The sequence below is a fragment of the Adiantum capillus-veneris genome, chromosome 14, assembly GCF_014529385.1.
Source record: "Adiantum capillus-veneris isolate H3 chromosome 14, ASM1452938v2, whole genome shotgun sequence".
NCBI classification, from domain to species: domain Eukaryota; kingdom Viridiplantae; phylum Streptophyta; class Polypodiopsida; order Polypodiales; family Pteridaceae; genus Adiantum; species Adiantum capillus-veneris.
The window spans coordinates 106,733,724-106,760,328 of NC_140944.1; the positions used below are offsets into that span (position 1 = coordinate 106,733,724).

At 46.0% G+C, this 26,605-nt stretch overlaps 1 protein-coding gene across 1 annotated transcript in view; it reads left to right on the forward strand.

Moving 5' to 3' along the window:
* The first annotated feature begins 2,399 nt into the window (after positions 1-2,399).
* The window catches only part of LOC147442906 (transmembrane 9 superfamily member 7-like), an 81,661-nt gene continuing 57,455 nt past the window's right edge, over positions 2,400-26,605 (forward strand). Inside the window, exon 1 of the mRNA XM_086528898.1 lies at positions 2,400-2,723. Coding sequence (XP_086385024.1) covers positions 2,580-2,723 — 144 coding nt within the window. The 5' untranslated portion in view covers positions 2,400-2,579. The remainder of the gene's footprint in view (positions 2,724-26,605) is intronic.

The window sequence follows — 26,605 nt, forward strand, 5'->3', positions numbered from 1 at the left end:
CACTTGATGATATATGTAGCAAACTTGTTATTCTTGCATTTGTGTCTAATTATATGCTTTTCACTCACTTGACTTAATATACAACTCTTTAAGCAATTCACAAGAAATGCAAAGCAAACTCAGCCCATGGTAGCATGCAAAAGGTTCTACCTCATGACAAAGCAAACGAGGCTAGCTAGCTCAACGAGCGAGAAACGAGAATCATACATTGAGGGATTCTAAACTTTTCAAGAATGTCAAGGTTCTACCTCATGACAAAGCAAACGAGGCTAGCTAGCTCAACAAGCGAGAAACGAGAATCATACATTGAGGGATTCTAAACTTTTCAAGAATGTCAAGACTTCATGAACAAGTGCAACACAAGATATAAGAATCTAAACCAAAAAATGGCCACACCAAAGAGGGACAAGATGACAATAGGTAATACAACAACAAAACAATTTATTAGCTAGTATCTGTTAAGAATAAATTTTTAATTTATAACCAATTTCCCTATGATCTATGTTGCAAGCCATATGAGAAAATATTGGAAGCGCTTGACATTGAGTGCAAAGAAGACAAGGAAAGATTGAAGGCATTACGTTGTATACAAGTAGCTGCAATACGGCTACAACATCAGTCTAGATGAACTCATAAAAGCTAGCCAAGAAAACTGTGCAAATATCCTACAAAATTTCATGATCGCAACAAATCACGCACACAATGCATGTAATCTATTTATCACAACCCAAAAGGTAGTGTGGCACTATAACAAATGCAAGGAAACTAGATATGGATAACCAACCTCGCCATACGAGTCAGCCCCGAATGACCAATGTGAAAAAGGCATATCATAAAATTATATTAATTTATTTCCTTGCATCATCACTTTTATGCTAACCTAACCAATGTGCATGCATTGTTGAGGAAGGCACTTGACACAAGCTAGAGACAAACTGTGACACTCCGCTCCAAAAAAAGCTATGGTGCACAAGGAATGCATGGTCTATTGCATACGATGCAAGCAAAAGATAAGAAATTTGTAGAAGTTACAAACAAAATCTAGAAATGCATTATGCCATTCCCTCCAAAAAATGTGAGCAAGTATACAAACATATAGTTCTTTTGAGAATAATTTTGAAATTACCGGCTCGACAATTTGCATAAGGCTAGAAACTTACGACAATTCTATAAAAAACAACAAAACAACAACTAGATTAAGTCAAATCACTTATTTTGGACATCCACCAAAGTGGAAACATATTAAATTTCAAAAGAGCACAAAAATTATAGTTGTGACCATTTTGCGTCTCTATTTTAATATATCTCTTAATCTCTTCATTCCAATTTTTTCTATTTTTAGTCCTTCTACTCATATATAACTACCAATTTGTATATATATATTTCTAGTCGAAGACAACATTTAATTTGCATTGCCATACACTTCTTTTCTTTCCTCACTATTCAAGTGACTTTGGAAATAGAAACTTCTCAAGAACTTTAGTTTATATTCTTTTTATTTTTTTCTTTCAGAATAGGTAAGCTTGTTCGATCTGATCTCATTGCGCATCCCACTAAATTTGAGATTACATTGTATAAATTGTAATATTATCTTTACATAGTTTTGCAAGAAAGGGTACTCATGCACTACATGCATAATTGGAGAGAGTTCATTCCATGGTCCGTTCAACTATCTACACAATGGCATCCCCATTACATAACTTGGAGCCCATTATCTCAACTTATTATCATAAGCGTTGCCGTGTTACATAACATGCTCCACAAAACACCATTGTTGTTCATACATATCACATACAAACTTGAACTAATTGAGACTATAAATAAATAAGTCTAATGTGATTCTCGGCTATCTTTAGCCAATAAAAGCATTTATATCCCACTACTTTCTTGTGTTCGAACTGTGCACACATACAAAATTGCTAACCATTTAACTGACATCACCATATGTTTTTACATCCACAACCACATCATAAATATCAAAATATAATTTCAGTAATGTGTCTTTCATTTCAAGCCAAATTATGTCCATTGTAATATAAAAGGTCCACTATGTTATACAATTCAAGGTCATTCATTGACTGGCCTCATTCTATTCTCGTTTTCATTGAAATGCCAGAAACTATTTTCACGTTATCTAGATTAGATGGTCGTCAAATCTTGTCGATGACTTCTACTTATTGTACCCCTACTCTTATACATTAATTCCTCTAGCAATTCAATTTCAATACTACCTTGTATTCCTAAAATTTATATTTGCATAAGTAAGATATTTTATACTGTTTCTCTTTCCCTCTCAACTTTCTCTATCAGAGTTTCAATTGTAAATCTCTTCCTCATGGTTTCTTTTTTACAAAGTATATTGTAGACTTCTACCTCTTACCAACTCTCTCACCCTCTCCAACTCTAACGAATGCAGCTAACGAAGCACTCTAGTTTTCGTTGTATACACCTCGTGTGACCCACGGTCCACCCCAACTACATGCTCACTCCTCTTACAAGCACGTAGAAGTACAAGGCAAGCACGTAGCCTACCTACAACAGATGTTTCAGATTCCTCAATCAACGAGAGGAGCGGAGGAATGTGCAGGGTTCCTTTGAGGTCTGCCTGCCTGCAGTACCTCTTTACCATGGCCTTGAGCATCGTCAGCGGCATCCTGTTCCTCTTCGCGTCTCGTGGTCACTGCTTCTACCTCCCTGGCGTTGCCCCTCTGGACTTCAATGATGTGAGCTTTTCTTTATTAGACCTCATGCTTTGTGATCAGCTCAGAGAGAGAGAGAGAGAGAGAGAGAGAGAGAGAGAGAGAGAGAGAGGATCTCTAGGCTCAAATGAGTCTTTGCATTGTCTTGTTCGAACCATCTTTTTGTAGCTCTGTTAATTCCTGAATTTTCGCGAATAAGCTTTTTAATCGTGCCTTTGTCTGTTTACTGCAAAAGCATGCTACTTTTTCTTTTAGATTACTCCATTAGAAGTGCTGAATCCATCAGTGAATGATGGGTTGCACTGAGTTTGGAGCTTGGGACAGACTCATGCCTTTTAACACCTTCAACGAAGCTTGCTTTTGAGCATTTCAGTTCATGGTCATTTTCTGTGAAGTAGATTTTGAGAGCACACATTTGGAGCGATTGTACCACGCGTCAGCTCGATGCGTCTAGAATCTAAAACCTTTTTTTTTTCCGAGAAAAAGATCCTTCTTTTAGTTAATGAAACTGCCCATGGGGCTACAACCTCCTCTACAAGAGAGGACTACAACAATCATGCTGGGGGGACTCTCCCAATGAAAAACAACATATGTACAATGAGGCTCGATCAAGGGATGGGAGGAGGGAAGAGCCACACAGGTGGACGGTAGTGCCATCTGAGCACACCTTGGACCATGGTGAAAAATGGCCCAGGACGCCAAAGTCGAAGGAAAGCCTCTCTGTGCTCCCTCATGCGGTCGGAACTGCCCTGGAGTCTCTCAAACTGTCCTCTGAGAGTATGGACTAGCTCAAGCCAAAGGTCCCGAACAGTCTCTGCTGGTGGTACAGAGCGAGCCTCGAAGATACGGAAGCAACGGGTCCGCCAGATGAACCAGAGTGTCAGGCCATTGATGAGCTCCCAACACACCTCTCTCTCACTGCACCACTCCTGTGGAGTAAGTTCTGTGGTAGGCTGGAGTGTAGGTCGCCCCCCCTGCATCACTATCATCCTGCTGGTGGATGATAGCTCAAACTGAAGTGCCGGGCCCGTGAGAGTGGACCAAGCAGCTGCCCCCAAGTGTACTCCCGAGCCGTGGAAAGAGCGGGCATCAGCCGAAGAACTTGCAACCACACCTGCTGTGCCAAGGGACAGTCCCAAAGATAGTGGTGTTGACTTTCCACAAGATGGTCACAGGCTGTGCATGCGGACGAGAGACCACTATGCACAAGCCAGCTCCCAACTGCTGTAGCTCTGTGTGCGACCAGCCACTGAAACAAAGTGACTCGCCTCGGCAGTTTGGAGTCCCACAACCTCTCCCAAAAAGCTGCCAAGAACTCAGCTGTGAGACCCTCCTCCTGCCAATGAGGTGCTGCAGCAGGGCGAGCCTCTATCTGTGCTGCCAGTATGTGACGTCCCAGTTGGACAGTGTACTGAAAGAAAGGGACACCTGGGTGGTCTGTAGAAGAGACGGGGTCCCTCCAAAGGCACTCTCGAGGATCCCACTGTACTCGTGCCAGTGGACAGCACTCCCAAGCCCACAGTCTCCAATGTCCACTCTCAAGAGCAGCTGGGTCAGGATCGATGACACAAGTCCTCCCATAGATGCCCACCACTCGGATCCTCTGAAAACAGCACTCTGCCACCTGCGGGGCCTCTACTGCAACTCGTTGTAAGCGTCCCTCACCCTGTAGCTCGAAAAACAGGGAAGGAACAGTCTCTGAGCAAGCCCGAACAGAGATGAGAACTTCCATTCGTGTGAAGGCTCCCATCCATCTGGGCGCTGTTGACTCGAGAGGCGTGAGCCACTCAGCTGGTACTGCCTCTGAGATGTCCTGGCACATGCTCTGCACCCCTCTCATGCCTTGTAGCTGAAAGCCCTGTAGCTCCTCTGACAGGCCTGAAAACTGTAACCAGTCACCTAAAGAGCGTGCTGGACCCGCTGCCATGGAACCCCAGGAAAACATGAGGCCGACTACCAACCAAGTGACCTCTCTGAGTGCAAACCATGGGGTTCCAAACAAGGGGCTGTCGCAGGCGCTCCTCCGTGCAAGTAGGCTGACGCTGCTCCAGGCCTCGCCGTAGGTGCTCCCAAGATTGAAGCAACCCCACAGCGAAGCGATCCTCGAGTCTCCTGCTCAAACCAACTCTGCGCATCTCTGTGAAGATCCATATGGTCGAAGGTTGCTAGGGGCCTCCTGCCTGAGGCACCCTTGCATGAAGCCGCTGTAACAATAACTCCTTTCAGGGCTCCTCACCTGGAAGAGGACCTCGGACGATGAACTTCCCCAGAAGGGCTCTGCTCTGCTGTGCTGGGTCTATGATCCCTAGGCCTCCCTGTGAACGAGGAAGAGTGATGACCTGCCAAGCCACTTTGGCCCAGGCTGTCAGTGTGTCTTGCCTCGACCAAAGGAAATTCCAGATCAGCCGCTCTACCTGGCTGATACAAGAACTCGAGAAGATCCAACAAGAAGTGATGTGCCACATAGTAGCCAACAGCACTTGGTTGGCCACTACAACTTTGCTAGCCAATGAAAGTCGTGCGGAGCTCCAATGTAACAACTTCCTCCTGATAGACAGGAGGAGGGGAGCAATCTGCTGCTCGGGAGACAAGTCCAAACCAACCTGACAGCTCAAGTACCGAACTGCAGTCCCTGGGGGAATCCACCTGAAACCCTCACTTGGCATCCAATCGGGCATAGGAGCACTACCAACCGAGAAAGCCACTGTCTTTCTCCAGTTGATCAGTGCGACAGATGCACAATAGAAGGTCTCAAAAGCCTGCTCACACTTGTGAAGGTTGGCCTCCTGGCCATCCAAGTACAAGGCTGAGCCGTCAGCAAACTCAACGTCCAGTAGCTCATCCCCCCGAATAGGGAGTGCTAAGCCCCGTAAACCAACCTGCTGCGACACCAAAAACCTGCTCATCGCCTCAGCATAGAACAGAAAGAGGAAGGGGGCAAGAGGGCAGCCCTGTCTGACCTAACGTGTGAGCATGAAACGATCACCTCTACCTCCTGACAAAAGTACCTGACTGTGTGCCCGTCTGTACAAAGCTGACACCCCTCTGATCCAAGCATCCGAGAAGCCCATCTTGCGTAGAGTGCCCTCCAGAAAGTCCCAGTCAACTCTGTCGTAAGCAAGAATCACCAGATCCTCACCACTGAGCCGCGCTAAGGCAGAAGCCTCCCAAAAAGTAAAGATGTTGTCAAGGATACTGCGCTCCTTGACAAAACCTGTCTGAGTCCCATTTATAAGGCTCTCTAGAAGTGGCTGGATCCTCAAACTCAGAGCCTTGGCAAGAATTTTGTAGGCTGAGTTGAGGATGGTGATGGGGCGCCACTGTCGAATCTCATCCAAGGAGCCACCCTCCTTGGGAATGAGGTAAATCAGACCCTCACTCAAGCTGTTAGGCATCTCTCCGTGTGCAAGATGTACTGGAAAGCACTACAGAGATCTGGGCCAAGCAAGTCTTAGTACTCCAAGAAAAAACTGGGAGTCAAGCCATCGCACTAAGAGCCGTGTGCAACTCCTCAAGCTGAAGTGGCAACTCAAGCCTCTGACGCATCTCCTCAGTCACAAGGCAAGACATCTGTGCCCACACTTGCTCCCTGCATGCATCCTGACACTCTGACTGAGGCTCTGCTAACAGTAACTCACGGTAAAAGTCAGTAGCAACTGCACGCATGTCCTCTGGCTCAGAAGCAACTGACCCGTTGGGCCTCCTCAACTGACTGACCTTGGCATGCGCATGCCGAGGTCCCATTGCCTCGAAGAAAGCACCAGTCACTCTGTTATCCACCTGTGTCCACTGAGATGCCTGTCGATGGAAAGCAAACTCATGGCGCCGCTCCTCTGTGCTAACAAGCTCCTGGCGAGCCTGCTGTAATTGCTCCTCCAACCAAGGACTGTCTGGATGCCGCTCCTGCATCCTCTGCAAGGAAGCACCGCCCCGTCTTAGACGCTGCTCCTCCTCTCTCGCTGTAGCCAGGCGAGCCAAAGACTCCTGGAGAAAGAAATGACTTAAATTGCTTGCAGCATATGTAGCAAAACACTCCAAAGATGGAGTCACATGGAATGAAGCACCATAATCCACTATCCATGACAGGGATAGGCCATCATTAGCACTGAGCAATGCATCAATGACATCTTTCTTCGAGATAAGCATGTCTTCTGCATTAGCTATCACCAAATCTGAGGGGCATGAAGCCGCAACCAAGATTTCCTCAACGTCTGACAACTCCTCAATGACCACACTAGAGAATACATTTGCATTCTCAGCATCCCTGGAGGAATCACCTGGTGATTTTTCCTTTCTTTTCATCTTTCTTCTTCTTTTCTTGTGTTTCCTTCTTCCTTTCCTTCTCTTTCTTGAAATACTTGCAAAATCGGGTTTCTTGTGACCCTTTCTGCCACATTGATAACAAGTGACATCCTTATCTTTTGTTTTGCTCTTACTTCGTTTATGAGTCCTGTTGCCCGCATTACGCTTTTGATTTCTACCTCTTGCATTGTAGGCAGAACCGCCACCTTCCCCACTAGACTTGCGTCTAATCTCTTCTTTGAGAATAGACACTCTCACACCTCATAAGTGAGGGTGGGACTGTTGCTCAAGGAGACAACCAAAGTTTTCCAAGTATCTGGCAATGTCATAAGCAAGAAAATAGCTTTTAGCTTATCATCGAATTGCTGAAGCCCACTGTCCTGCAACTGACTCAACACACCTGTAAAAGCACTCAAATGCTCAGAAGCTGACTTCGAGTCATCAAGCTTCATATTCACCAACTTTCGCATCAAATGCACTTGGTTCATAGGCGTGGTGTTTTCATAATTGGACTTAGCTTTTGCCATATTGCATAAGCAGAGTCCAAATGCTTGATCTCCGTCAAAATGTCATCATTGATAGCCATTTTGATGTAGGCCGTAGCCTTCTTATTTAACCTGGCCCACTCTTCGTCAGACAAACCTGGTGGCTTATTTTGTTTCAATGCATCTTCACAATCCTTTAAGAAAAGGATACCTTGCATGCGTTCTTGCGCACAGATCGAAGCCTTGATCATCGAACCGTTTGATTTCCATCAAACTTTTAGTGTCAGATGTGGAAGAGGAAGAAGCCATCTTAATTCAACCACAAGTTTGTATACAAGGGAGATGCAATAGGCTGAAAATTTCAGCAAATAGTAGCAACCAGAAGACTTTGCATACAAAGAGCCACAATTTCTTTACATGAAACAGTCCAAATCTGAAATTTCAGCTGAAATGTGTAATTTCAAGCACATGTACTCAGCTTTTCACTCAATTTGTCACGACAAACATCAATACATGTGATCCCACAACTTTGGTACACCTGCGTATTGCTGTTTTGACGTGTAATAACCTGTAAGTCACCTGTTTTGACTTAAAAACAGCCTGTTTTGGGTAGTTTTGACAATTTCGGTGACCTTTTTGACCCCGGAAGTAAGGGGCTTCGCAATGGAAGCGAAATTGAACGCGGGAGAGCAATATTTACTTGCTGTCCAGCAGACTGCGCAGGGCTATTTTGAAACCCTAGGGCTTTGATACCAGTTGAAAGCGCGAAGCAGACGGTATCGGTAGGTGCGCGTCGCGATGTAGTGTAGGATTGGGGTAAGAAGCAGGAGGCACAGAGCAGCAGAGAGCTAGCGCTAGAGATCGAAGTAGGGAGAGAGAGAGAGCTCACGTTTTGGGGAAAACTCAATAATTGAGTTTTGGGTTTTTTCATTTTTATTAAAAGTGACTTTAAAAAAATGTGGCCTGGACAAAGTATAGAAATGTACAAAAAGGGGTTATTTAGGCCTTCAACCCAACATGTAGCAGCAGTCTGGGGTGTCATGACCGCCAAGAAATCTCCATGGTAAAGTGCTGTGACGAGCAGTGTAATAAGCTGTTGTACTCCGCCGATATAGGGTGAAGATACTGCTTGAAGGTCCCGAATTGAGTGTGAAAACAACTCCTTGTCGTGAAAGAAGTGCCAATAGACCTGCAAGTGTCCTGTCCAATACGATCTGTGGTGTCTGTAGTCAAACCGTCTGGAGAAAATGGGGAAGCCCACGAACTGTCATGAGAATGACCGGAAGCATGTCAATGCATGAACCTGAAACCCAGGGTGGCCAGGTGGCTAAGGTGTGTAAGACTCCAGGAAGGCTAGATGTAGTAATCTGTCCGTAAACGTCATCCGAATCAAGGAAAGCCAGACTCAACAGTCTGCACTGTAGAAGCTACCATAAGCTGCAGCAGTCACCGAGAGACCGCACGGACCACCACCGAATGGTGTCTTGTCAGTAGGTAGGGTAATCCAACATAAGGGGAAAGCCAGACTCAACAGTCTGCGCTGTGAAGGGCCTCTGAGAAGAGGAAAGGCCAGACCAATTGTCTGGGCCGTCTTGCCTGTATCTCCTGCCTCCAATCCTCCGGTGTCAACCAAAACAAAATCCGCGCCAACAACGCCACCAAATCGCAACTCGATGTGACTCTCAATGTGAATGAGCTGGGAGTGGCCTACTGCCCAGGTCGGGGGATAAGTCTGCTGTAAGGTTACCGAGGTGAGTGTAAGCAACTCTAAAGGTAGCAATCCAAATGATCAGGAGTGTAGAAGAGCAACTGCACTACCATCCAAGCCAAGCTTTGGGTGACTGCGGATGTCGCGGGATGATGCTCGATCTCCCGCATCTCGCGGTAAACTCTCCAAGAGAGGCCAAAGCACAGAAGTCCCACTCCAGTTTGTAGATCCAAGCAATGAACCTGTCCAAGAAGAGATCCAAGATCATCTCCCTAAGTCCATTTAGATGCTCCGGTGTAAGCAAGTGATCTGACGTGTCAAGGTCAAGTGGTAAGTGTCTTTCCACCCAAGATGGTGGTGTCTTCTCTGGGAATGTCGGAATCCCATATGCCATGAGCATGGCCATATCTCGTGTGAACTCCTCTGATGAGTGCAAAGGTACACGTGTCCATAGCAAACCACAAGTCACCACCCCCTCTGGAGTGCGCAACCGCCGATTGATGGCTGGAATGAATGGATCTCCCAAGGATCGTACGCCCGTAGATGATTAAGCCGATGTCGAAGCTACCATGTACTGGAGAAGTCACTGAGAGACTGCACGGACCACCATTGGATGGTGTCCTGGTAGGAGGTAACTTCATCCTCTGTGAAAAACACAAGCCAAGTGTCTGCTGTCCACCCAAAAACACAACTGCGAGGTGATGAAAACGCTGCTGTCCAGCGATTTTCAGTGTGCTTGTACGCTCCCGGCATGGTCTAGAGCGGTGCAAAGGGTGTAGGGAAGGGTAGTGAATCACTGTCATTGCCCCAGATGGGCTGAAAACAGAGAAAACAGCAAGGGATAATGGCTGAAATCTGATGAAGACGGAGAGGATACTCGCCGGCAATGCACCAGATGCAAAGCCGGGTAGGTGGTGGCGAGATCCGGGGTTCAGAAGCTGAGCGTTGCCCTCCTGCTGCAAAAACGCAAGTCAATTTGCAGCCCACTTTTGCTGCACTTTTTGGCACCAAAAACCTTCTGTTTGTTGAAAAAACAAAGGCTTGATGGGTACCTTAGCAACTTGTGGAAGGTGTCAACAACACAAAGTGACCAATAAAACCGCCGAAAATGGGCTGAAAACCCAAAAACGTAGTTCTGGCTAAAAAACGCAGATGGAGCAGAGGAGGTTTTTGGTGATGAAATGATCCCAGAAGTGAAGCGCTAGCAGCCTGATTTGCAAAAATGCAAGCTGATCTGCTTCTTGGGAGGGGTACCTGATGTTGATGAAGCACTGTCCAAGGCAATGGAAAGTTGAAGCTGCTGATACCATGTGCTGGCAACTGATACCATGTGAGAGTGCACGTGTGCCGAAGTGTGAGAGAGAAATGAAATGAAATGAAATGTTATATTAACGTCTTCAAAAGGCCAAAATGACCTATGAGACCAATCAGTTACAAAATAGTGAATCTAATACCATGTCTGGGTACAAAAGAACTAGAAAAGAACTAGAAGTGGAACAAAATACTACTACTACTACTACAATCTAAAACTACGTGGGTGTAGCAGCTGATACAATAGGTACCCGGTAAACTGGATGTAACAGTGTGTGAAACAAAGATGGAAGAAATGGAAAAAATGAGAGAGAGAGAGAGAGAGAGAGAGAGAGAGAGAGAGAGAGAGAGAGAGAGAGAGAGAGAGAGAGAGAGTAGACACAAACGCCAGAGATGGTGAAGAGGGGGCGATCAGCCCCCCATGACTACCATGAGCAAAAGACCCTGTCTGTACAATGAGATGTGTGATCTCTGTGAGACGTGGAAGTGGGTATCCCTTGCCCCCATAAATAGGTGCCCAAGGGGAGGTAGAGCAAGGCCTGATGAAAAGTCCCCACGACCCAACAGAAAAATGATATATGGAAATATATGTGGGCGCCCGGACAAAAGTGGGCGGTCGGCCCCAACTTGGGCGGCCGGCGGACTAGGAGCAACCTAGACTATGGGTGGCTAGCATGGAGACATACTAGCCGTACAAGTATGCCCTAGACCTGTGAAGCAGCGGAGTGGTGTAAGTCTAACACGTGAGATCCCTTTCTTGCCAATGAAGTGTAGCAGCTGGGCGAGCCTCTCTGTGTGCTATCAGTATGTGTTGCCTCAAATGAGCAATGTACTAGAAAAAGGGAGTCCTTGGGTGGTCGACTGAAGAGAAAGGATCCTGCAAGAACCACTCACCTAGGTCCCACTGCACTCGTGCTGGAGGGCGGCTCTCCCACGCCCAAAGCTGCCAGTGTCCCGACTCAAGATCTGCTCGGTTAGGATCGATGACACAAGTCCTCCCACAGATGCCCACAACTCTAATCCTCTGAAAACAACACTCTGCAACCTGCGGCGCCTCTACTGAGACTGTGTGAAGACGGCCCTCCCCTTAAATCTCGAAAAACATGGGGGGTACTTCTCCAAAGAAGCCCTAACTGCAATGAGGATCTCCAAGCGCGTGAAGGCCCCCATCCACCTGGGAGCTGCGGTCTCCAAGAGAGGTGTGCCTCTCAGCTAGGATGGCCGCTGTGATATCCTGACACATGCTCTGCACTCCCCTCATGCCTCGTAAATGGGTGCTTTGGACCTCCTCGGGAAGGTCTAAAAACTGTAGCCAGTCACCGAACGTGCAATGTGGACCCTCTGCCATGGGACCCCAAGCAACATGAGTCTTGCTGGTCTCTCTGTGTGCTAACCATTGGGTTTCAAACAAGTGGCTGTCTTAAGCGCTCCTCCATGCAAGTGGGTTGGTGTTGCTCCAGGCCTCTCCTCAGCTGCTCCTAGGACCTACGTAGACTCGTGGCAAAGCGGTCCTCCCAACTCTTGCTCAGGCCGACCTGATCACCAAGGTAAGGTGCAACGGAAGTGTGTTGAAATTGATCAAGATGAGTGCTCTGAACTGTGCTCAAGGGTTCCTTTTACTTACGGAAGGGTGTCACAAGACGGGAACCATGTGCCAATAGAAAAGAGCAGACTGAACAGACTTTTAGCACTTCAATAACAACTGAATTGAAAGAGAGACGACACGCGACACGGAGTGGTGAAATTCCACCCCAAAGAGTATTGGCCCCAAACCTTGGCGCCCCTTTCGGTATTTCGTTATATTGCATCATCAAAGTACAAGCCGGTACTCCAGACTCTGCACCTTCTCCAAGAAGCATGCGAGAGAATGAGCCCTAACCTCATATTTAAAGGCCCTTGGCCTAAAAAGCAATTACAGTGAAAAGCCTTCAAACTCAAAAGCATCTGGTCCAAAAAGCAATGCTAAAAGTTGCTAGGGTAATTTACGGAAATCCGTACAATCTGCCACGTCATCAACCAACGCAAAACGTGGAAATCCGTACAACCTGCCACGTCACCATGCTAGCGCAATTTTCAAAAATCTTCCACGTCATCAATTTGCGTGTGTGTGCGGGTCCTGCTTTATTTTAATCCTTTATGTCACTTGGGGCCCCATCGGACGGGGTTCCTGTAAGTTGGTAGGACTTCTACTTCTGTTACTTGTTCTCTTAGGGTTTAGGCCCCTCGGCCGGCATCTGTAAGTTGGCTCCATTCTTTAGGCTTTGACACGTCAGCAGTTTGTTACAAAGGGAGAGCCTTCCGTTCCCTTTAGAGAGAGAGTGCAATGATCACAAACAAAGTGAGTGCTACTGTGAATGAAAGTGTGGAGACTGAGAGAGAGAGAAAAATACGACACGAGAAGGTTCTCAAACCCTCCTCCAAGGGCTCCCCTCTCTATGGCGAGAGAGGTCTATGCTATAGATTGCACAAATCTGGTACGATGGTCTAGATGTGATGGACTTGCCGATGATGTCGACGACAATGATGACGAGGACGATGACGGGCTGAAAACTGAAAACACGGGCTGATCTGCTGAATTTGTGGAAAACACCGACTTCTGTAACAAATTGTTGACGTGTCAAAGCCTAAAGAATGGAGCCAACTTACAGATGTGGCCGAGGGGACTAAACCCTAAGAAGAACAACTAACAGAAGAAGTCCTACCAACTTATGGGGACCCCGTTCGATGGGGCCCCAAGTGACAAAGGATTAAAATAAAGCAGGACCCGCACACACACAAAAACTGATGACGTGGCAGATTTTCAAAAATTGCGTTGGCATGATGACGTGGCAGGCTGTACGGATTTCCATGATTTACGTTGGCAGCTTTTGAGCATTGCTTTTGGACCAGATGCTTTTGAGTTTTGAAGGCTTTTCACTGTAATTGCTTTTTAGGCCAAAGGCCTTTAAATATGAGGTTTCGGCTCATTCTCTGGCATGCTTCTTGGAGAAGGTGTAGAGTCTGGAGTACCTGCTTGTACTGTGTTGATGCAATATAAATAAATACTGAAAGGGGCGCCAAGGTTTGGGGCAAATACTCTCTGGGGTGGAATTTCGCCACTCCATGTCGCGTGTCGTCTCTCTTCTCTCTTTCAGCCAGTTGCTATTGAAGTGCTAAAAGTCTATTCAGTTTGTTCTTTTCTATTGGCACATGGTGCCTGTCTTGTGACAGTGGTATCAGAGCATCAGGCGTGTGCTTTTCTGAAAGCATACCGGTCCTACCAAAGAGCAGACAGAGCTATTGGAATTTTCTTCGAGGTATCTTCGCCCTCCAACCCGGACTTATTAGCCACTCCCACCCTTACTTCATCGTGCATCGGGCGCGCTCCCGTCTTCACCGCTCATGTCTTACAGGGCATAAGCCAATTAAGATCACTTGCAAGAGAAGGATCCAGATTTGTTTCAAGTCACTGTTTTTCTCAGAAGCAGTGCCATGCGGAAGTTGATGTCTACAACTACCAAGCAACATACTCCAAGGACTTGCCAAGCTTTCAAGAAATTTTTTGCCCGAAGTTATATGGTTTCTGACATCTTCCTTCGGAGTGCAACTTCTGGCTGAGGGGGGTATCCTGAAATGCTTGCCATGGAAACTCTAGCAGATTATAACTTGAAGTTTCTCGACATCTCTCAGTAGATGTCTCTTCACGAGCAGATGACCTTGGAGATCTAGTGCGATTGCTATCTTGGGACTACCATCGCCGCCAACGAAAACACTGTTTGTCCAAGAGCTGATGGACCATGCTATGCTCGGCTACGACCTTACGGAATGAACCTAACCCTAATTTTTGGTGCAGGTTCCAGGATGGAAAGTCGGTCGACTTTTCGAGCTCGACTAATGTCGAGATTGCTTTTTAAGTTTGAGTTCTGTTTGATCTTGTTTGGTGATCAAGCCTGGCGTTTTTGCATCAGCATCCATCACCATAGGAACCTCCATCAGCTAGCGTTTTCTGAAGACCTTCCCTAGCGTTTTTGGAACACCTCAGCCTAGCGTTTTTGAATGTCCCAACGATTGCAGATTTGTAGCATTTAGGACCTCAGCCTGCAGCGTTTTTCAGCAATGAACAACTTGCAGATTCAGCCATAAAAAGTAGCAGATTCAGCCCGGAAAGACCATCAGTTTTCATCCTAAAGAAACCTCAGTTTTCAGCCCTAAACCTGCAAATTTTCAGCGACAAGGACCCACAGAAAACAGCCCCCCAAATCAGCGTTTTGGACTAGTCGCAGACTTCAGCCCATAGCGTTTTTGGACAGCAGATAGAAGATTGCAGATTTCAGCCCCCGTCGTCATCATCGACATAGCCTAGACTTGCATCAGTCTCATGCATACCATTTGTACCAGATTGTGCAATCATAAGTAGACCACTCTCGCCTACGAGAGTGGGGCCTTCGGAGGAGGGTTTTATGTCTCTGGTGTCGTATCTCTCTTCTCTCTCTCTATCTCTCAGTCTCATACACTTGCACGCACAGTGTCCATTCACTTTGTTTGTGATCATAGCACTCTCTCATTAAGAACGGAAGGCTCTACCTTCCATAAGAACAAAAAGGAACCTTGAGCACGGTTTGGAGCACTCATCTCGAGCAAAGCGCAAACATTCATTCCGCTGCACCTAACATTGGTATTAGAGCTTTGGCAGTGTTATGTATCACTGAAGGAAAGAACCACAAGAAGCACATAATTTTTTTTGCTTGTTGAGGTCGCATGAACCCAAGTTCGCTTGGGCGTGTCGATTCCTAATCGTGTTTTTGAAGAGTGACAGGAATCCCCGGGAAGAAGGGCTTGTCCAACATCCCCTTGTGTCTCTTTTCACTCATTGAGAGCGGACCGTGCACTTAGCGGGCGGCCAATCGACGTGAGGTGGGAAAAAGCAACCTTGGTGTGAGCACAAGGCCGCCAAGGGGTGCGCCCGCGGAAAGGAGTAGAACTTGGGTGAAGAGAAGATCCTTCTCAAACACAGATTGCAAGCAAAAGGAAACCTCAAGAACCTCAAGACCCTGAAGAACCCCAAGAACCCAAGACCCTCAAGAACCCAAGTTCCTCGTGGACCTAAGAACCAAAGATCATAGTGCATGGTCGTCACCCGAAGCGGACTGGATACTTCGCATACAGGTGATGAGCATGAAAGAGGCGACCAAGAATTTTCCCCACCAAGAGATTTTTCCGACCCTCCCCCTTCGCCATCTACGCCACAAAGCGTACCAAACCCTATGGAAGCAATGGTCAAGCAGATGATGGACATGATGGCCAAACAAGAAGAGACTCGCATTGCTCTGGAACGCGAACACGATGAACGAAAAGAAAGAAAAGAACAAAGAAAGGAAGTAGAGGCAGTACGACGCGCGGCCTCGGAGGCCAAGTGTGAAGCTCAAAGAGTGGCCTTGGAGGTCGAGCGTGAGGCTCAACGAGAACTACGCACTCAAGAATTGATTCGACAAGTACTTGCCTCGATGTCCGAACCAGCCAAAGATTGTGGGAGTTCCTCAAGTGGCGCAAGCCACGATGCGGATTCCAACCATCCAGTCACAGAGAAGTTGACTTTCAGTAAGTATGATGGTAAGATGGATGCTACGGTTATTCATTTTTGGTTGCATCAATTTAATGCTTTTTTTGCGACAACTAAGAAGACAGGAAATAGCAAAGTTTTGACGGCAACCATGTACCTTGCCGGTGATGCCATTAATTGGTACCATGCATGGCAAGACACACAGTTAGCCGCGCACCTAGAGGAAGCCGACGAATTCACGCCCCTTTCCTTCAATTGGGCTGATTTCCAAGACAAACTCAAGGCGCGGTTTATGCCACCTCAATATCTCGCACGATTGAAGGACGATTGGCGCGCTCTCAAGCAAAATGGTATGTCGGTTATGTCTTTTTCTAATCGTGTTTTGCCGCTAGGTACCCAATTACGCAAGTCGGATGATGAACACAAAGAGACATTCCTTTTTGGGTTAGACGACTATATCAAGTTTGATGTAGAAGTCTTCGATCCAATCGATCTCAACAAGGCGGTAGCGATTGCTCTCGCACAGGAGATGAAGCACAACAAGGGAAAGCCTAAGGAGAACAAGACTTCCACAAGTCCCTCGCAGACTTCTTAGAACTCTCAGTACGGTAAGAACGGTAACTCTTCTAACCAATCTTCCAACAGTCTCTCAGAAAAGAATTCTTCCATTGAATCTAAGGGTAAGGCTAACACAATTGCTAAACCTAAGCTTACTCCAGATGAAAAGGTAGCACAAGGAATTGTAGAAGGATACATCACGTCGGAAGAGCAAAGCACTTATTCTAAGGAAGGTCGTTGTTTTCATTGTCACATTAAGGGTCACATAAAAAGAACATGTCCTAAGCTTGAATCGAATGAATCTAAAGAATCCACAGACCCCACTTCCTCTGTCAATGCAATTAATGATAGTAGGAGTGTGCCCCAAGTTTCTCTTGACCCTCCCATTCATGATTCTCTCATTAAATGTTATGGTCAGGTGTCGGGGCAGCGTTTTGTCATATTGTTTGACTCAGGTAGTATGCATGATGTGATCAGTCCCTCTCTTGTTGAGAGAGTTGGCCTAGAAGTTAGTCAGAAATCTCCTCTCGAGGTTTCTGGCTTTGTTCTCGGTATGGACTCTCTCATCACGCAGGAGTGTCTTGGTGTGTTGTTTGCAATTCAACAAGCTGCCTTCACTAGAAGATTTGTTGTCTCTCCTCTCTCAAGATGTGATATGATTTTGGACATTTGATGGTTTCGTGATCTTAACCCTCTCATTGATTGGGAGGCTAATACTCTCACTCTCCATGCCAAAAGTGATTCTCCCATTGTCATTCGTGGAGAGGATATTGTTCATTCTCCCTCTCTCATTGCTAATATGCAGGACAAGATTGAAAGGATTCAGGAGAAGGAGACTCGCTCAGTCTCTTCTTCTCCAAAGCATGACACACAGGATTTGCATGATTATGAGAAGCATGATGATGATTCGATTGACAATGACAAGCATGATGATTTGCATAATCAAGATGTGATTTCTCACAAGCATGATGATTTGCATGATCAAGATGTGATTTCTCACAAGCATGATGAGTTGCATGAAAAGGATATCATTGTTCACAAGAAAGATGATGTGTTAGTTGATGCTTTTTCTAGCGAAGCTAACCTCGTTGTAGATTCGATCAATCACGAAGAACTGATCTTGGCTTTCGAGTTGAGGTCCAAAGAACCCCCACAGGACGATTCGATCACTCAAGAAGAACCGATCTTGGCTCTCGAGCCTAGGTCCAATGTACCCGTACAGGAAGTATTATGTGTTCGCATGATTCATACGCACGCATTTTTCGAGTGTTTCATTCGTGATCGGTTCCTGTATTTTCGTCCGCATTTTTATGTGATCCCTTTTCCTAGGCATGACATATTGTACGTTGAGCATGTTTCACTCATGAATGAGCACGAATGTATGCGGATTGTTCATGAAAAGCTGAAAAGTATGCATTCAAGGACGTCACATTCCATGTCTCTTCCTTGGCATGACACGGTTGTAGATAGAGCACATGAAAGTATGAGCACCAAGCATGCGCATTTCCGTTGCGAATTGCCACAGTTGATTGCTCTAGATCCTAAGAGAAAGATTCTATCTCATTGTTTGCGTGTGTGTGGTGAACGGTTTGACACTCCGTCTATTGGTTCATCTACATTGTATGCACAGTCTTTGAGAAAGACGAGGTTTTTTCCTTTCACTTTATATGTAATAGGTATGTTCATGGTTTTGTGTTGGAAGTGGTTTCAGGAATTTTCAGCCATGGAGATTCTTGAAAAAGAAAGAAGCATGACTCTCGACGAAGTTGAAGCATCGAAGGACCCACAAAAGACTTTGTGTCGCTTTCGGCGCGGCCCAAAGAAGCAAGCGTTGCAGACCTTTATGAAGTTCAAGTACCGTACGACCCACAGATCAGAGTGGGCCGGCGAAGAGTCCCTTCCAGGATTCCGGATGCTATTGGCGATCTCCCTCGACGCCATACAGTTCGGTACCGGTACCTCACTTTGAAAAGGAGGGGATGTCACGTGACACATCCAACCCTATGTGTCCGTGGACAAGCTACAACATGATCAGGGTTCAGTCAGTCGAGTCAGTCTAGATTTAGAAGTGATCTGGCACCTTTGTGAGTCTGTTCGCAGACCGTGCATACCCAGACACTTAGTGTAGATGCATATCCTCTGGTTGCACACAGCATGGTCGTAAGCATTCCCATCAGAATCCATCAGAATCCTTCAGGGGAATTTTTCAGTGCGTTTAACCTATTTTACCTAATTTTGACATTTTTCACTTATTATTTTTAAGCGACTTTTGTTGGAAAGTAGGTAGGGCAATTTTGCTAAGTTTGTATATAAGCAAACTAGAGCTAGCACTATTTGGCAGAAGAGGCAACAGGAGCCAAGCTCAGCAGACAACTTCTCAACAAGACCTTGGCGGTTTCCCCCACCAAGCAAGAAGCAACATCCCCTAGCATTTCCTTCATCCACAACAAGCTAGCGTTTTTTTGCATCAGTAGATCCTCACCGCAAGTAAGCCCAAGCTTGGCGTTTTTGCATCAGCATCCATCGCCACAGGAACCCCCATCAGCTAGCGTTTTCTGAAGACCTTCCCTAGCGTTTTTGGAACACATCAGCCTAGCGTTTTTGAATGTCCCAACGACTGCAGATTTGCAGCATTTACGACCTCAGCCTGCAGCGTTTTTCAGCAATGAACAACTTGTAGATTCAACCATAAAAAGTAGCAGATTCAGCCCGGAAAGACCATCAGTTTTCAGCCTAAAGAAACCTCAGTTTTCAGCCCTAAACCTGCAAATTTTCCGCGATAAAGACCCATAGAAAACAGCCCCCAAATCAGCGATTTGGACTAGTCGCAGATTTCAGCCCATAGCGTTTGGACAGCAGATAGAAGATTGCAGATTTCAGCCCTTAGGTCGGTGTCGCCATCTCCGTCGTCATCATCGACACAGCCTAGACTTGCATCAGTCTCATGCATACCATTTGTACCAGATTGTGCAATCATAAGTAGACCACTCTCGCCGACGAGAGTGGGGCCTTTGGAGGAGGGTTTTACAACGTCTCTGGTGTCCTATCTCTCTTCTCTCTCTATCTCTCAGTCTCATACACTTGCACGCACAATGTCCATTCACTTTGTTTGTGATCATAGCACTCTCTCATAATGAACGGAAGGCTCTACCTTCCATAAGAACAAAAAGGAACCTTGAGCACAGTTCGGAGCACTCATCTTGAGCAAAGCGCAAACATTCATTCCGTTGCACCTACATTGGTATCAGAGCTTTGGCAGTGTTCTGTATCACTGAAGGAAAGAACCACAAGAACCACATAATTTTTTTTGCTTGTTCAGGTCGCACGAACCCAAGTTCGCTTGGGCGTGTCGATTCCTAATCGTGTTTTTGAAGAGCGACAGGAATCCCAGGAAAGAGGGCTTGTCCAGCCTCCCCTTGTGTCTCTTTTCACTCATTGAGAGCGGACCGTGCACTTAGCGTGCAACCAATCGACGTGAGGTGGAAAAATAGCAACCTTGGTGTGAGCACAAGGCCGCCAAGGGGTGCGCTCGCAGAAAGGAGTAGAACTTGGGCGAAAGGAAACCTCAAGAACTTCAAGAACCTCAAGACTCTCAAGAATCCCAAGAACCCAAGACCCTCAAGAACCCAAGTCCCTCGTGGACTTAAGAACCAAAGATCATAGTGCATGGTCGTCACCCGAAGCGGGCTGGATACTTCGCATACAGGTGATGAGCATGAGAGAGGCGACGAAGAATTTTCCCCACCAAGAGATTTTTCTGACCCTCCCCTTCGCCATCTACGCCACAAAGTGTACCAAACCCTATGGAAACAATGGTCAAGCAGATGATGTGAGTCTGTTCGTAGACCGTGCATGACTAGTCACGTAGAGTAGATGCATATCCTCCGGTTGCACACATCGTGATCATCAACATTCCCATCAGAATCCATCAGGGGAATTTTCCAGTGCATTACAACCTATTTTCGCTATTTTTTGACATTTTTCACTTATTTATTAAGTGACTTTTGTTGGGAACCAGGTAGGGCAGTTTTGCTAAGATAATATAAAAGCAAACCAGAGTTAGCACTTTCTGGCAGGAGAGGCAACAGGAGCATTGCTCAACAGACATCTTCTCAAGCAAGACCAACCTCAGGAAGCCCTAGCGATTTCAGCCACAAATCCTCATGCATGCTAGCGTTTTGGACCCCTCAGGCTAGCGTTTTCAGCAAGAGATTTCAGCAAGCAAAAGACTTAGCATTTCAGCGTTTTTGAACCAGCCAATTAGCGTTTTTCAGCCAGTTTTTCCAGCCATGCAGTTGGCGTTTCTTGCACCAGCATTTCAGCCAGCAGCCTAGCGTTTTCTACCAGCTTTTCAGCACCTGTATCATAGCGTTTTTGCAGCCTATGATCAACGTTTGAAACATCCATAGATCAGCATGGACCAGAGTTTTTGACAAGGACAACATCAACGTTTTAGGGCAGCAAATTCAGCAGATAGAAGAGCAGCAGATCCAACGATTCCAAGCAAGAAAGACAGCGTTTGTTGGCCACAGAGTCACAGTAGCAGATAGCGTCGTCGTCGTCGTTGCCGTCGTCATCGCAGCTTGTAGTTTTCAGCCCTAGTCTCGTCATCATTGGCACCATTGTCGATCTCGACATAGTCCCATTTAGATTTGTATCAGCATCTTGTACTAGATTGTGCAATCAATAGTAGACCACTCTCGATTTCGAGAGTGGGGCCTTTGGAGGAGGGTTTACAACTTTCCGGTGTCGTATTCTCTTCTCTCTCTCTCTCTCTCTCTCTCTCTCTCTCAGTCTCAGCACCTTCACGCACAGTGTCCATTCACTTTGTTTGTGTCCATTGCACACTCTCATTAAAGAACGGAAGGCTCTCCCTTCCCTAAGTAAAAGGAACCTTGAGCACAGTTCGGAGCACTCATCTTGAGCAAAGTTCAACATTCACTTCTGCTGCACCTTACATTGGTATCAGAGCTTTGACAATGTTCTATATCACTCAAGGAAAGAAGCACAAGAACTACATAAATTTTTTTGCTTGTTGAGGTCGCACAAATCCAAGTTCACTTGGGCGTGTTGATTCCTAATCGTGTTTTTGAAGAGTGACAGGAAACCCAAGAAAGAAGGGCTTGTCCAGCCTCCCCTTGTGCCTCTTTTCACTCATTGAGAGCGGACCGTGCACTTAGCGACCGGTCAATTGACGTGAGGTGGGAAAAAGCAACCTTGGTGTGAGCGCAAGGCTGCTAAGGGGTGCGCCCACAGAAAAAAGCAAAACTCGGGTGAAGAGAAGATCTTTCTCTGACACAGATTGCAAGCGAAAGAAGAACCTCAAGAACCTCAAGACCCTCAAGAACCCCAAACCCACAAGAACCCAAGTTCCTCGTGAACTTAAGAACCCAAGACCACAAGAACCCACGACTTCAGTGGATGGTCATCACTCGAAGCGGAATGGATACTTCGCTTGGAGGTGATGAGCATGAGAGAGGCGAAGAAGAATTTTCCCCACCAGGAGGTTTTTCTGACCCTCCCCTTTTCCCATCTACGCCACGGTTTGCACCGAATCCTATGGAGGCTTTGGTCAAGACGATGATGGACATGATGACAACGTGGCACAAAGCCATGGAGCGTGAGCGCGAACAATTACGCTTGGAGGCCAAAGAATTTGATCACAAGTACGCAGAAAGAAAGCAGAATTGGATCGCAAGATTGTTCATTCTTCCTCTCTCATTTCTAATGTGCAGGCGAAGATTGAAGAGATTCGGGAAAATGAGACTCTCTCAGTCTCTTCTTCTCCAAAGCATGATACATAGGATTTGCATGATGATAAGCATGATGAATTGAATGATAATGATACGCATGATGATTTGAATGACAATGACAAGCATGATGATTTGCATGATGATCAAGATGTGTTTTCTCACAAGCAGGATGATTTGTATGATCAAGACTTGATCGTTCACAAGGATGATGGTTTAGTTGATGCTTTTTCTAGCGAAGCTAACCTCGTTGCAAATTCGATCAATCACGAAGAATCGATCTTGGCTTCTGAGTCGAGGTCCACGGCACCCCCCTAGGCAGATTCGATCAAACACGACGAATCGATCTTGGCTCTTGAGCCTAGGTCCAAAGAACCCTTACAGGAAGTACTATGTGTTCGAATGATTCGTCAGCACGCATTGTTCGAGTGTTTCATTCGTGATCGTTTCCTGTATTTTAGTCAAGGTCTTTACGTGATCCCTTTTTCTAGGCATGACATATTGTACGTTGAGCACGTTTCCCTCATGAATGAGCATGGATGTATGTGGATTGTTCATGAAAAGCTGAAAAGTATGCATTCAAGGAAGTCACATTCCATGTCTCTTCCTTGGCACAACATAGTTGTAGAAAGAGCACATGCAAGTATGAGCACCAAGCATGGGCATTTCCGTTTGTCACGATTGTGACTATGTTAACAACAATACATCTACTCCTAGTTGCAGATACGCGAAGTGCCATGCCAAGGAGGACCCCTGCGCTTGGATGGTCACACCCCTTTGCCCAAAGGACGTGTCTCTTCGCCAAAAGCCACACTCCTTCGACGACTGGTCACACCCCTTCGCTCTACGGGTGCGACTCTTCGCCCAATGGTTGCAGCTCTTCGCCGAAAGGATGTCTTTACGTCTAAAGTCATGTCTCTTCACCAAGAGATGTGTCTTTTTATTTGTGTCTTTTCGTCTCCTATATAAGGAGCCCTTGTATCACACATTCAATCAATCAAACTCAGAGTCTTCTAAGTTTTGTTTCTGAGTTCAGTTCAAATTTGTTAAGTCTTAATCATGAGTTTAAGTACTTAATTAAGGATTAATACCTAGAACCCTTACAGTGGTATCAGAGCAAAATTTTTTATCAGGACCCGAAGGTTGTGAGCCTCTCACCCTCGCCGCTACACTCTACCCATTTCCCGGAGTTGTATAGAAGCAGAAGAAAGGTGGTGCACACATGCATACGCGTACAAGGTAACATAAATCCTTCGGGTTCAAGCACGTAAATAACGGACAGAATCACAGATGTGTGTGCGGCGTGCCACATACCCGGTGAATTTCGGTCAAACCTCTACTGGTGACCTTTCGTGTGCCTCTTCATCGGGTGGTGTTCCTTCAGGATTGCGCTCACACCTATTCATGTGAAAAGGTAGCACCTCTTCACCTTGCTGGCACCCTTTCGCATAAAGGAGTACCTCTTTGCGGGTGTGGCGCTCCCTTTGGTGGAGTCTGATTTGCGAACCTCTTCTTTAGGATGTGTCCTTTTGTAGCTGGCCCATGTCCCTTCATGTGAACACACACCACCCTTGGTTCGTGCCTCTTGGCATCGGTGTATATTTGGTGCCTCTTTACTCGCAGCCTATTAACACCGCACCTTTTCACTTGCACCCCTTCATTGGCTGATGCCCCTTCACAGTGCGTAACCCATCCCTTGGGTAGTAGCTCTGCGAAGGCCCTCGCAGTCCTTCCCACGAACAAGCACCTACCCGGCAACATGTACCTTCACACACCCTCTTTTCCAAAGCGTTGTACTGCTTGGCTGCCGTTCCATGGGCTGAACCATTGCGTTGGGCTGCGTGCGCCTTTTCACATCGCTGGCTGCCCCTTCGTCGGCAATAAACGATCGCTGGAGTTTCTTTTTTTTTTTTACGCCAAGCCACCAGCAACGTATTAATTAAAAAATCAGTCATAAGGTTTTATTTTTCAAGTGGCCGGTCAGCCCTCACATAATAAACCCCATGTGAAAACACCCAAATTTTTAAAGCCAATGTGAATTCACTTATAACTTAAAAAAAACCTCCCATGAGCTTACATTAAAAAAAGAAAAAAGAAAAACGTACGCTGCCTCTCCCTTGCTCTGCTTTGTGTGCACCTCTGCGCAAGACGTTTCGCACACATGGCCGACGCGAACCAATACACGAGATTTCTCAACGAAATTTTGCGGGTAAATTTCCGTACTCAGAACTGGCAGTGATAATTATTCCCGTTTCCCCGACTTCAGAGCGCCAACTTATTCCAGACGCAGTTTCCGCTCACGAAGCACCCGTTCCAGAACCTGTTCTCGACCCAGAACTTGCACCTATTTGAGTTCCTTTGAGGCGTAACCATGCCAAATTCTCAGAAAGGAGGACAATTTGAAGACGCCCTTGCTCTTATCAAGGAGCAAATGGCAACACTTTCCATAAGCCTCGTATCGCTTCACACTCGCTTGGATGAGATGAAGACGCAAAACACTTCTCGAAGTCGTCCTGCTGTTTCTCGAACTACTAATCAACATCTTCAACACCTTCTTCCGAAGCTTCAGTGGACGAACCAAACGAACCAGATCCAACTGAAGAGGTAGACAATAGCAAACTTCAATTACTTTACAAAATTTTTAATGCTGCACAGAAGAAGAAGCTTGATGTTAAACTGCCGGAACCATACACTGGTCGCCGCGACAAGCGCGTGCTGGACCAATGGCTATTCAAAATGGAGGTCTACTTGTCGAACACAGACTTGGTTGAGAGTAAAAAAGTTGCACTTGCTAGTTCTCTGCTCAAGGACACAACATTTCTTTGGTGGCAACGACGGGTTGCTGATGGTAAACACACACCTTCTTGGGATAAATTCCGGCGTGCTATTCGCAAGGCGTTCGAACCTGCCAATGGGGATTTTCATGCCCGGTCCTCTCTTCGCCGCCTGAGCCAGACAGGTTCCTTGGCCACGTACATCACACAGTTCCAAAGGCTAACTTTGGAGATAGAGACCCTTAGTCCCTCTGATAAATTCACAGTTTTATCGATGGACTCGAACCCAACGTGAAGGACAATGTGCACAAATACAACCCTACCACCTTGGATGCCGCAATTGCCTATGTGGAGCGTCTTGGCGATAATCGGCGTCCTGCATGGAATTTTCTCCCTGATAACTGATCTTCAAACAGCGCTCGATTTTCACAACGCGATCGCAAAGACAATTATAGCCAAATTCAACAACATCAGTCTCAGTTCAGACAGCAAGCAACGCAACCTTATTCAACTTCAAGGTTCTATTCTCAAGATCGACAATCTGAAAGTAGATCTTCTTCACATGTTCCTCCACTTGATCGTGGTAAAGGACTTGATTTTTCTCAAGATTGGCATTCCAATACTCAGCAAGGCTCTTCGTCAAATGCTGCGATGGTGACCATAGATGGTATTAATGTCCAAAGAAACCAAATCTGTCTAATTCGAAAAGAAATTCCAACCCGAAAACATCATCGAATTTTGAACAACCAGATTGTGTTAAGGATAAAGGAAAATCTGTGGTCAATACGATTCGTGTCTCAAAGGATACGACTATTCTTATGAAGCATGCTCAGTGCAATTCTTCAGTTTTGGAGCCTCTCTCAAAGCAAATTTTGAGCCTTCTTGGAACACTCAATGGTCGCTCCATCAATGTTTTGGTGGACAGCGGATGTTCTAATAATTTCGTCAGCACTCAGATAGTTCAACAGCTTGGCTTACCAACTCAGACGACATCTCACTTATATGATCTGGAATTAGCAGATGGATCAATTTTGACTTGTGATCAGACAGTTCGACAGTTGCAGTTCGAGATTCAAACTTATGCAGATCAACTGGATTTTGAAGTCATGCCTTTATCTTATTACGACACGATTCTTGGTCAGCATTGGTTATTCCAATATGATTCAGCAATTAGCTTTCGAGGACATACTATTAATTTGTTCAAAGATGGACGTGAATTGACTTTACACGGGCTTTCTCATGCGGAAAGAGTGATTCAAGCCTCACGTGTACTAGTCAAACGGCATGATATAGTAGATTATGAAGAGAATATAATTTCCGATGCAGATGCAGATATTATTATGGATGAATTTTTGAATCCATTAACTTCTCTTGAATCAATTGCGGAAGACAAAGATGATTTCAAGCAAGAAGTTTTTCCAAGTGTTACTTCGTTACCAGACAAAGATAAGGAGATAGTTGCAGATTCTGAGTCTGAAG